Source organism: Piliocolobus tephrosceles, chromosome 5 (assembly GCF_002776525.5).
Source record: "Piliocolobus tephrosceles isolate RC106 chromosome 5, ASM277652v3, whole genome shotgun sequence".
NCBI lineage: Eukaryota > Metazoa > Chordata > Mammalia > Primates > Cercopithecidae > Piliocolobus > Piliocolobus tephrosceles.
The window spans coordinates 124417479-124430651 of record NC_045438.1 but is presented as its reverse complement, the minus strand read 5'-3'; the positions used below and the strand labels follow the sequence as shown (position 1 = coordinate 124430651).

At 44.4% G+C, this 13173-nt stretch overlaps 1 protein-coding gene across 2 annotated transcripts in view; it reads left to right on the top strand.

Annotated features, from left to right (window-relative positions):
- SPATS1 (spermatogenesis associated serine rich 1) overlaps window positions 1-2631 on the top strand; it is a 43090-nt gene extending 40459 nt beyond the window's left edge. For both annotated transcript variants that reach the window (XM_026455489.1, XM_026455490.1), the window contains 2 exons: window positions 1822-1937; window positions 2499-2631. In XM_026455489.1, the coding sequence (XP_026311274.1) occupies window positions 1822-1937; window positions 2499-2527 (145 nt within the window). In that variant the 3' untranslated portion in view covers window positions 2528-2631. The remainder of the gene's footprint in view (window positions 1-1821; window positions 1938-2498) is intronic.
- Window positions 2632-13173: the final 10542 nt, after the last annotated feature.

Sequence of the window (13173 nt, the reverse complement as noted above, 5' to 3'; positions counted from 1 at the left end):
CTCTGTCACCCAGACTGGAGTGCAGTGGCGCGATCTCGGCTCACTGTAACTTCCACCTCCTGAGTTTAAGCGATTCTCGTGCCTCAACCTCCTGAGTAGCTGGGATTACAGGCACGTGCCACAACGCCCGGCTAATTTTTGTATTTTTAGTAGAGACACGGTTTCACTATGTTGGTCAGGCTGGTCGCGAACTCCTGACCTTGTGATCCACCTGCCTCGGCCTCCCAAAGTGCTGGGATTACAGGCGTGAGCCACCACGCCCAGCAGTCCTGCTTTTCTTATTTGGGCTTCTACTACTTGGCTTGTTGGCTTTAAGTAATAACTTTGACTTTCACCAATTACCTATTTGGTAACCATCCTCTTCTTTCTTGCAGGGACCCCCAGCAGTTTTTTAAGGGCATTTTGCCAATTGTGGTATATTTCTCCTCTAAAGCACAAGAATTCTAGCTTCCAAAAGATGAAAACATTCTGCATCTCTCTGCTCTAACTCATCCCAGAGCCACACTTCCTACTACCTATTGGACCACATGCAGCCCAGAAATGCCCTTTCAAGTCTCAGTGGCTCTGGGAAGACTCTGGGTGTCTGCATTAGCCAAGGTCCCAGCAGAAAACAGAAAGCACACTCAGCTGGGATTCTGAAGACAGCTTAAGGAGAGGGACTACTTATGGGTGTGTGGGCAGGGTTGGGGGAACCCACATAGGAGGGTGAAGCACCCAGAGGCTCGTGACAGTGGGAAGCGTTACTACTCCTGGGTCTGAGCAGCAAGAAGAGGGATCATGGTTTGCAGAACAGTAAGCACTGGAACTCTGGGAGAAGGGCTGCCCAACAGGAGCTGTGGCACTGCCAGAATTGGGGTGCCTTGGGAGATAGGACATCAGGGGAGGAGCAAGGTAAGAAATGCCCTAACTTTTGTCCACCTTCTGATCTCCTGTTGGTGCCATCAGCCAAACCCAGCTCAAAGGTGGAAGCACGGATGGGGACGGTGGTTCATGCCTGTAATCCCAGCACTTTGGGAGGCTGAGGTGGTAAGATCACTTGGAGTCAGGAGTTCAAGACCAGCCTGACCAACATGGTAACGCCCAGTCTCTACTAAAAATACAAAAATTAGCTGGGCATGATGGCATGTGCCTGTAGTCCCAGCTACTTGGGAGGCTGAAGCAGGAGAGTCATTGAACCCGGGAGGCAGAGGTTGCAGTGAGTAGAGATCGCACCACTGCACTCCAGCCTAGGTGACAGAGCAAGACTGTGTCTCAAAAAAACAAAACAAAAAGAAATGTGGACTGGATGTAGTGGCTCACACCTGTAATCCCAGCACTTTGGGAGGCCGAGGCAGGTGAATTACCTGAGGTCAGAAGTTCGAGACCAGCTTGACCAACAAGGTGAAACCCCGTCTCTACTAAAAATACAAAAATTAGCTGGGTGTGCAGGTGTGTGCCTGTAGTCCCAGCTACTCAGGAGGCTGAGGCAGGAGAATTGCTTGAATCTGGGAGGTGGAGGTTGCAGTGAGCCGAGATTGCGCCACTGCATTCCAACCTGGGCAATGGAGTGAGACTGAGTTTCAAAAAAAAAAAAAAAAATGTGGAGGCATGGAGGAGCCCAGGTGATACTAGCTGTAAGGTCAGCCTCTTGGCAGAGAAGGGCTGAACAAGAGCTGGGTTTAAGGCAGGGGCAAATGGTGAACAACTAACATATTTTATTTTGAAGCTGGTCTCCTAAATTGGAGGTCTTTTTGCTTTTGGAGCATATAATGCCTTATCCGCTGTTGGTGTTTGTAAATTTTGCATCAAACTGAAACTCAGGGTGTTGTCTTCTTACCACAGCTTGCCTTTCTGGGTGAAGGAGAAGGCCAACAGTTTGAAGAATGAGATACAAGAGGTTGAGGAGCTCAACAACTGGCAGCCAGCAGTGCCCTTAATGCACATTCTGCTCCTTCCTGGTGGGTTAAAGAACCTTCAAAGAATAGTGTAAAAAGTGGAGGAGTCCACCAGGCATGGTGGCTCACTCCTGTAATCCCAGCACTTTGGGAGGCCGAGGCGGGCAGATCACAAGGTCGAGAGTTCAAGACAAGCCTGACCAACATGGTAAACCCCGTCTCTACTAAAAATACAAAAATTAGCCAGGCGTGGTGGCGCATGCCTGTAATCCCAGCTACTCGGGAGGCTGAGGCAGGAGAATCGCTTGAACCCAGGAGGTGGAGGTTGCAGTGAGCTGAGATTGTGCCACTGCACTCCAGCCTGGGCAACAGAGTGAGACTTTGCCTCAAAAACAAACAAACAAACAAAAAACAAAACTGGAGGAGTCCAGAAGAACAGGCTTTTGAGAGGTTCACAATGGAAAGGAGGGCAGGCAAAGTATCTCCCGGAGTGGATGTGTCTTCTCTCCTGAGGTGGTCTCATGGGCAGATGTCATAGCCAAGCAATGAGGGTTGAGTGTATTGGTTGAGAATTGTTAGTTTTGTAATGGAAGAAAACCTTTAACCCCATGCCTCTATCCACAGGTGCTTTGGACTTTCCAAGACAATCCTGAGCATAAACAGGCCCACAAAACATGTGCTGACTGCACTCTGGCGAGCCTTTTCCAGTTGATGGTTTTTCTCATGTGACTGTTCTAAATTCAATGTTTGACCCTTATGAGGAAATGTTGTGCTTTGCTTTTTTAAAACTTTATATTTTGAAAACTTTCACATTTACAGAAAAGTTGCAAGAATTGTACAACAAACACCTGCATATCCTTCACATAGATTCTATCAATGTTAACATTTGTTCAAACTTTCTCTCTCTCACAATATTACAATTACCATTTTGCTGAACTCTTTGAGAGTGAGTGGCAGATAATGTAATGCTTTACACCTGTATACCAACACACCTCAGCATGTATCTCCTAAGGTCAAGGATGTTGTCTAACAACCACAACACAAATATCAAACTCACGGAATTTAACACTGATAAAATATTATTAATATTTAGTCCACATTCAGTTTTAGTCAATTATATTTAGTTTTCTAAGGATGCCCTCAAATCAATCATAAAATACAGACATTATGTGAGTGTCTTAGCCTGTTCAGGCTGCTATAACAAAATACCATAAACAGAATGGCTTATAAACAATAGGAATTTTTTTCTCACAGTTCTGGAGGCTGGGAAGTCCAAGCTCAGGGTGCCAGCAGGTTCAGTGACTGCTGAGGGCCAGCCTTCCGGCTCATAGACAGTACCTTCTTGCTGTGTCCTCATATGATAGAAGGGGTGAGCTAGTCCTCTGGGGTCTCTTTTACAAGGGCACTAGTCTCATTCATGAGGGCTCTGATCTCATGACCTAATCGCCTCCCAATGACCTTATCTCCTAATACCATCACCTCGGGGATTAGGTTTCAACATATGCGTTTTGGGGTGGGGAGGACAAACATTTAGACCATAGCAGTGAACTTTCATTGCTTTTGGTAAAACCGTTTTCATTTTATTAATACCTTTCGGAATGTTTCTCTAACGTTAACTTGGTACATGTCAGAAAAACATGAAGGCTGGATCTATACCAGGTAAGTAATACTGTTGCCCTGTAGTTGCATTCCCCACTTCAGTATTGCCTATCTACAATAGCCAAGCAGAGTGAGAGCTCAGTGACCACAAGTCATGAGTTTTAGGGCCTCCTGTCAATCAGACAAGAAGCAAACATTTGGAGGAAAAGGTGAAAACAAAAGCTGCCTCACAGGCTCTGACACAGTCAAACTAATGACTCTAGGCATTTTTATAGCCAATCTCTTTCTCCACTAGGGGACCCCACTGACTGACTAATGAGGGCTGCAGATCTAGTCTCCCCAAAACCTTAAAGTGGAAAGAGATTGTGGCCCATGCTGAGACTTAACGTGTCTATGACATGAGCATGATTTATTTCCCAAAATGTCTGTTGTTTCCAGTCACAGCCAAAGTGAATGAAGCAGGTTTAGAATATAATACATATAGCCAGGTGTGGTGGCTCATGACTGGAAACCCAGCACTTTTGGAGACCGAGGCAGGTGAATCACTTGAGGTCAGGAGTTCCAGACCAGCCTGGTCAACACAGTAAATCCCTGTCTCTACTAAAATTACAAAAATTAGCCAGGCATGATGGTCGGTGCCTGTAATCCCAGGTACTCGGGAGGCTGAGCCAGGAGAATCGCTTGAACCCAGGAGGTGGAGGTTGCAGTGAGCCAAGACCATGCCATTGCACTCCAGCCTGGTCGACAAGAGTGAAACTCCGTCTCAAAAACAAAGAAACAAACAAAAACCACAATGCATTCATGGCACCTTCATATGTGCCTCTAGACTAACTGGCAGAGAGCATGGTGCTTACCGCAGGCTGCTGTGCCTGACCACTCCTTGGGTTAACATCAGCATACATCTGTGCTAAATCCTCTGGCCCCTGGGTCACAGGCCCACCCCTGCTCCTAATATAATAATTAAAAAGAAAACCAAATAATTTTTAAAAAGACAGAGGCTGCCAAGAGATTTTTCCAGAACACATTAACTTCTGAAAAAATAATAATTTTTTGTGTCTCTATTACTTAAATATAAAAAAGTCTTCCTTCCCTTTAGTCAACAACAACGCCCCACCCCTAAAAAAAAAGTCAACTGCAACCACCATGTGGGTTAGTAATGGAGGACACATTATAGAACAAAGAAAAGATTCTGCAGAGATTTCCTGATGGGATTATCTAGGTGGCACAGGAAACTGCTCTCAGAAGGTTCCCTGGTGTTTTGGAAGGCGGGTGTCCTACACCATAAATATATTAAGAAAAACAACTGGCTGGACAAGGTGGCTCATGCCTGTAATCCCAGCACTTTGGGAGGCCAAGGCAGGCAGATCACGAGGTCAGGAGATCGAGACCATCCTGGCTAACACGGTGAAACCCCGTCTCTACTAAAAACATACAAAAAATTAGCCAGGCATGGTGGTGGGTGCCTTTGGTCCCAGCTACTCGGGAGGCTGAGGCAGGAGAATGGTGTGAACCCGGGAGGAGGAGCTTGCAGTGAGCCGAGATTGTGCCGCTGCACTCCAGCCTGGGTGACAGAGCGAGACTCCATCTCAAAAAAAAAAAAAAAGAATAACCAAAATACAGTTTTAGAAGGTTTGGAGTAGTCTCTAGGTTTCAAAGAGGTCTATATAATTCCTAGATGCTGCTCTAAGTAGATATGATTTGATTCCTTTTTCTTTTAATCTAGGACGCAGAAACCATGAGTAAAAAAAAACAAAAACAAAAAAACCCCACACAACTGTTAGATGATTGAACTTCTGGAGTTGTAGGACTACATTTCATCCCCTGAAAATCAGGGAAGTTTTCACTGGATCTGGTGTTCTCTGTGGGTACATCTCGATGGCCAGGCCTTATTCCACGGCACCTCAACAGCTGGCAGGGAGAGTTCCACTGCCAACTTCGGACAGCATCAGTATGTCTGTGTGTGTTTGGGAGACAAAGGCATAGAAAAGGCCACTTGGGAAAAATATGTGCATATCACAGCTGTTCCAGCTTTTCTTTTGCTTCTTTCCAGCTGTTTCAGCTTTAGCTTCTTTCTGCTACAAAGAGGTTGAACCTGTTAGATGTAAAGATCCCTTCACCTCACTGTAGGGTCTTTGGTAAATAAAAACACGTGTGTGTGCAGAGGTGCGTGTGTGTTCATTTCTTACTTTCAATAACTGAAGTTCAATAGAAATAAACTATATGTGACACTTTACAAGTAAATTTCCTGGTGTGCAATTTTACATTGCACAGAGGTATTCCAATTTTGGATCCTGGGATAAACGAAAAATGGCCTCTGTGGACATGAGGAAACATTGTATTATTCAACTAGTGGCACCAACGTTCAAATCAGCGATCTCTGAACTCCAAGTTACCAAAATGTTAAGATGGTAGGATATCAAACTTCTAAACTTCCACAAGGAATTTAGGAATATACTGTAGGAGTCCACTAATTGTCCACATTTCTAATACGAGACACTCAGTTTGGTTAGTTTTGTTTTGTTCTTAGGCATTTGGGTCTCAAAATCTAGGCAGGTAAGCACATTGTTTACAGGACTTGACTTCTTGAAGGATTTTAGAGTTGGAGCCCTTCAAGATCATGTCCCTGTTCTAAAGAGGCTTTTCTTTCCCGGCTGGGAAATCAGGAGAGAGTCCTTGGGTATATAATTACCTCTACTCAGAACTGAGCCACATGCCTGATGCGGGATGGTACACCTTTTTACGGGGTCTACGGGCCAAGTTTCCGGCACACTCTGGGAGAGGATGTGGGAGCACATTTGAGATGACCGGTGTCCTTCCCATGCTGGGGAGCCCCAAGAGGGACTGTGGCCTGATCCCACCCTCAGAAATAGGGAGGCCACTACTGGCTGACCTGGGACCCAACACTGAGCCTCCTAAATCCAGGCTATAACACTTACATGAAAAGTAAACATTTCATAGTGTGCATGAAGGGCCCTAGCCTTGTATCACATAAGCAGCCAAAATATCCCAATGTCTTATTTTCTGAGGAAATGTGTCTGCCTCCCCCAAATGTGGTGTGGGGACAGCAGACAGATCCAGCTTCCAGTGGTGAAGCAGTGAGCAAGTGTATGCTCATCTGGCTAGAAATGTGTTCTTTTGTCTGGGCACAGTTGGGGCTGGAGTAAAAGTTGGGTTTCTGTTAGACAGAATGGAGTTAGGAGCATAGTTATACTAAATATTTTTTGTTCTTTATTTAAAATTCATTTAACTGGGAGCTCTGCTTTTTTTTTTTTTTTTTTTTTTTTGAGAAGGAGTCTCACCCTGTCATCCAGGCTGGAGTGCAGTGGTGCCATCTCGGCTCACTGCAAGCTCCGCCTCCCAGAGCCTGGGTTCACGCCATTCTCCTGCCTCAGCCTCCTGAGTAGCTGGGACTACAGGCACCCGCCACCATGTCCGGCTAATTTTTTGTATTTTTTTTTTTAGTAGAGACGGGGTTTCACCATGTTAGCCAGGATGGTCTCGATCTCCTGACCTTGTGATCCACCTGCCTCAGCCTCCCAAAGTGTTGGGATTACAGGCGTGAGCCACTGCACCCGGTTGAGCTCTGCATTTTTATTTGTCAGAACTGGCAACTTACAGTGTACGTGGCACAAAGGAGATAGATTTGAGGGCTAAGTAGGAGGTCAAGGTGGTGAGACTCTGGGATAACTTTGGAATGGGTGGGGTAAAAATATAGGAGAAGGAGAAATGGCAAGTGGATGGATGATGGTGTTGTTGCCAGGGCCATCTGGACCTCACGTATCATTTTTGTACAACTAGAGAATGATGCCCTCTGGGTGGACAAAACCCTGTGGAAGAACAGCTTGGTGAGCTGTGTGCAAGCTGGATTTAAACTCCCATGTCCTTGTGCAGTGAACTTTTTACACAACTGTATGCAGCAGTCTTGTGCTATTCACTGAAATGAGGCATGCTGGGGAAGTACAGATTTTTTGGGAGGAGGTCAGTGTTTGGCAATTTGACATTGAGGAACCTGTGACACTGGCAGAACTGTCTAGGGTGTAGCTGGGCATATAAATCTGGGGTCTGGATATATGCATGTGAAAAATAAAGCTCCTGTGAGAAATGTGTATTCTAAGCCTGTGACATGTAGATGTAGGAGCTAGATGTAAATTACACAATTGGAATATCCATTCCAAACTGAGCAATAAGCTCAAAAAGACCTTTAAACCTCAGGGCCTGAGCAAAAGCAAATTCTCCATGGGATCACTTCACTTCAGGGCACAGGGGACTCCCTAGAGAACACCCAACAAAGGTGAACCCCCGAGAAAGAACTACAAAACCACACTTGCATCCACCAAAGGAATTGTCAACGGATGAAACTCCATTAGCTTTTCCCAGTGCTGGTTGAGGAATTTCTAAATGGGAAGGAGGGGCTTATGGATGGCAATCTGGTGGATGGGGTGGGGCTAGAGGACCTGTCTTGAAGTGGTATCATCATGCGATGCATAATGACATTTTGATAAACTCTAAACTGCATATATGATGGTGGTCCCATAAGATTATAATACCATATTTTTACTGTATCTTTTCTTTATTTATTGTTTTGCAGATATCTTTTTTAAACAATTATTAGAAGACATTTTACTGATAAATGTTTTTACTGTACCTTTTCTATATTTAGATACAAAAATACCATTGTGTTACAGCTGCCTATGGTATTCAGTACAGTAACATGCTGTATAGGTTTGTAGCCTAGGAGCAAGGGGTTATATATACCATATGGCCTAGGTGTGTAATAGACTACTGCATCTAGGTTTGGCGTGAGTACATTCTACGACGTCCTCACAACAGTGAAATCGCCTAATGATGCATTTCTCAGAATGTATCCCGGTCATTAAGTGACACATGACTGCATTTGCAAAGCAGGATAATATTTTTATGTAAATTATTATGCATGTGTATTTGGGGAGATGGTGAAGATTGTGAGAGTCATTAACCCTGCCTCTAAACTATGCCTTGCTGTTGCCATAGGCTTTTGTCCCTAATTTTAGCCCTTTCCTGCATAGTTTCTTGGTGGTGAAAAAACTGGATGAAAGGGAAACTAGAATTTTGATTGCTTTCTCTGCTAAGTAAACATCAATCCATTCAGAACCAGCTCCCCAGAGAGGGGTGAGGGATAGGGAAATGGGGACAATGCAACCTAAAAATCCTCCTGCTAACATCTCTGGTTGCCCTTTGTAAGTCGGATGGACTTCTAACCTCTTTTTCCTGAGCCAGAGGTTCTCAAATTGTGTTTCCTGAGTGTCAATAGATATATAAGAGAAAAGGTTTTTAGGGTCAAATTAGTTGGGAAATGCTATATAGTAAGTCCTCACTTTTATCATTGATAAGTTTTTGGAAACTGCAACTTTAAGCAAAAGGATGTATAATGTAATCAATTTTACCATAGGCTAATTGATACAAACAAGAGTTAAGTTTCTATGGCATATTTCTGGTCACAAAACATCACCAAACTTCTGAATAAAGACAAAAACACTTCTTATATTAAACAGTGAAATAAGTGTAAGCTATGCATACATTTAAGAAAGATTAGGCTGGGGCACGGTGGCTCACACCTGTAATTCCAGCACCTTGGGAGGTCGAGGAGGGCAGATCACTTGAGCTCAGGAGTTTGAGACCAACCTGGGCAACATGGTGAAACCCCATCTCTACAAAAAAAATACAAAACTTAGCCAGGCATGGTGGTACATGCCTGTAGTCCCAGCTACTCGGGAGGCTGAGGTTGGAAGATTGCTTGAGCCTGTGGGGTGGGGGTAAAGGCTGCAGTGACCCGAGATCGTGGCACTGCACTCCAGCCTGGCGCACAGAGTAAGACCCTGTCTCAAAGAAAAGAAAGATTAATAAGAACAAGATAAGTATTCCTGCTTATTCCAGTTCAGGGTTATAGGTGGCCAGAGCCTATCCCAGCACAAAGCAGCAATCAGCTCTGTACAGGACACAGGATACCATCCCATTGCAGGGCACACTCACACACACCCACATTCACTCAGACTGCAGGCTTGCAAATGAACCTCACCTGCACAGTTTTGGGATGTGGAAGGAAACCAGGGTATCTGGAAGAAACCCACACAGACAGTGGCCCTGGCTTCAAGTGGATTTTTTTTTTTTTTTGAGATGAGGTCTCACCCCGGGTGGAGTGCAGTGGTGTGATCATGGCTCACTGCAGCCTCGACCACCCAGGCTCAAGTGATCCTCCCATCTCAGCCTTACGGGTAGCTGGGATCACAAGTGTGCACCACCACACCCAGCTAATTTTTAATATTTTTGTAGGAACGGAGTCTCACTACGTTGCTCAGGCTGGTCTCAAACTCCCGGGCTCAAGCAATCCTCCTGCCTTGGCCTCCCAGAGTGTTGGAATTACAGGCATGAGCCACCATGCCTGGCCTCATCAATGTTATCATGAAACGATCTTGCACAAAATGATGTTATTCAAGGATTTTCTGTATTAGTAAAGGAGTGTATCAGCTTCCTAGGGCTGCCACAACAAAGTACAATAAACTAGGAGGCTTAAAACAAGATAAATGTATTCTCTTACAGTTCTGGAGGCTGGGAGTCCAAAATCAAAGTGTCAGCAGGGCTGGTTCCTTCTTGGAGCTCAGAGGGAGAATGTGTTCCATGCCTTCTCCTGCCGGTGGCTGCCAGAATCCTTGGCATTCCTTGACTTGGAGCTGCATCACTACAGTCTCTGCCTCCTTCTTCCCATGATATTCCCCTTGTGGGTCTGTATCTTTTTTCTTCTCCACTTATAAGGACACTAGTCATTGGATTTAGGGACAACCTACATCAGTATGATCTCATTTTAACTTGATTACATCTGCAAAGACTCTATTTCCAAATAAGGTCACATTTATAGTTACAGCAGGGGTTAGGACTTGAACATATCTATTTTGGGGGAATACAATTCAACTCTCAACAGGCAGAAACAGATTTTTTTCATCTGACAGCTTCTTACAGGTTTTAATTTCAGTGACTCTGCAAGAAGGGAGGACATAAAAATCATTTTTTTTTTAAAAGAGATATTTTATGTAACTGGTGTTCTAAGGAACATGTTTGGGGAAAAATGCCTTGGGTGAGTGAGGAGACTATTTAGCAGTGGCCACTCACTTTACCAAAGATTCACAGTGACTGACCATATAGTCTGGTTCCCTGATGGTAGATGCTTCTTATGGCTGTCCCTCAAGAGATTATTGGCAGTCCCTGGGGCCTCTTTGTAAGGGTTCCCATACCTGGCTGGTGAGACTGCAGTAGTATGACGGGGGAGACCGGCCAAGCAGGACATCCCGGAGGACAGTGTGTGTGTGTGTTCTCATGTTTGTGGCTACAGTGCTCTGGTTTCAGACATCCTGGGACTTCCATGATGTTGCATTTTCTGAATTCTGAAAAGGGATATACAATCTGATTCAAAGGTGAAATGAGGGACAGTTGACAGGGCTGTTTTATTTGGATGAGTAGGTTGTACAATGCATGTCTCTAGGGGTGGAATTCACATAGTGGAGATGGTAGATCCAATTTTCTTGTAATAGAGTGTCCTGTTCTCAGAATGCCAGTATTTTGTGACAATTTTCCAGCAGGTGGCATAAAGTGTCTTGAGGAAGGGGCACCTTTTTCTAGTTCTCACAAAGGTGATATATGGTATAGAGGTGGCCCTGAATGGAAGGAGAAGCCATCATCCATTCTTGGAATGTGAGATCTGAAAGGCCTCTGAGAGAGTATTGATCCATCTCTGGAATTGTTAGGACTCTTGCTTACAAATAATAGAAACCCAATTCCAACTGGCTAACACCAACAGGAAACTAATAATCAGAATGCAAGAACAGGAATGCAGCTGGGACTCAGGAACATGCTGGATCCAGGTACTCTGACATGGTCAGGACTTACATTTCTCTCTTTACCTGCTTTTTTCCCTTAATCCAAAACATGGTGGTAGACAACTCCTGGGTGTCACATGTTGGATGTTCAGCAGTCAGCAGAGACTGACCTCCTCTATGCTCCAGTGTTAAAATCTCAAAGACCTAGTATTTGATAGCACAACAGGATGACTATAGTAAAAAATAATTTAATTGTACATTTAAATTAACTAAAATATTATAATTGGTTTGTAAAACAAATGATAAATGCTTGAGATGGATACCCCATTTACCCTGATGTGATTATTATGTATTGTATGCCAGTATTAAAATATCTCATGTACCCCATAAATACATGTACTATGTACCCACAAAAATTAAATATAAAAAATTAAAAAAACTGCCCCGTTACAGGAGAGGTCCCAACGAAAACACTTTGAGTTTAACTGGCCACAGGTCCGATGGTTTCCTATCCACCACACAGCTAAATAGCTCAAGGGCGGGCTGCCCGCCAGCATAAACCTTTGAGTGGCAAATACTACCAGGGTGGCCATGGAAAATGCCCTCTTGCCGACCATAATTGTACAGAATGTGTGTAAATAAAAGCTAAAAGGAAAAAGAAAGAAAATTCTTTAGCTTTTCCAGAACAGGCAAACGGAGAAATGAAGAAATATAAAGAGATAGGCACTATAAAAATACTAAATATTATAAATAGGGCATTTCCCAACCCACTAAATATTTTGATATTTTCGAGGGATGGAGCCAGAGATGTTCTGGAATGGTGAAGAAGGAGACTGCATGAATAATTGGGGTGGGATAGCAGAGAGTTTGCCAATCCCTAATTCACTGGGTTTTAGTTATGTTTCAGTTAATCTGCCTCCTCATTTATGAGGCAGGTATTGTTAGTTCCACTTTTCAGATGAGGATACTGAGATTCAGTAAGGTTATTACCCAAACTTATGAGAAAGTCAAGATTTCACAAGATTTCAACCCAACTCGAGTTTTCTAATACCAGTGCGTATCAATGGTATTATTAATCCAGACTGAGCGATGAATTAAAAACTCTGACGTGACGTTTCTGCGGGTTTCTGGAACAAGCATGGATCACCTGGGGACGGGGTGAAGTTGGCGTTGCCCTCCTTGCAATAATAGATGCTATTGTTTTAGAGCAGTTATTATGGATCAGATACTGTGCTGGGTCTATGATCTCATTTAGTCCTTACGACAATCCTGTGAGGTTGGCATTACTATGTTCTCTATTTTACACGTTAGGAAACTGAGCCTTAAATAAACTACTGGCTTTTCCTGAGTATTCTGTGAATAAATTCCTATTACTGAAATACTTAAAAGAGCTAGATTAATAAATTTTTTTTTTTTTTTTTTTTGAGACGGAGTCTCGCTCTGTCACCCAGGCTGGAGTGCTGTGGCCGGATCTCAGCTCACTGCAAGCTCCGCCTCCCGGGTTCACGCCATTCTCCTGGCTCAGCCTCCCGGGTAGCTGGGACTACAGGCGCCGCCACCTCGCCCGGCTAGTTTTTTATAGTTTTTAGTAGAGACGGGGTTTCACCGTGTTAGCCAGGATGGTCTCGATCTCCTGACCTCGTGATCCGCCCGTCTCGGCCTCCCAAAGTGCTGGGATTACAGGCTTGAGCCACCGCGCCCGGCTAGATTAATAAATTAACAAAGCCCTCTACGTAGCAACTGTGCTGAAATTCCACACGCGTGGTGTTCCCACCCTCTGCCACTCGGTGACGTTACGATCAATCCCACCACTTTGTTCCCAGCCAAGCTCCACCGCCGCTATCTCGCGAGAG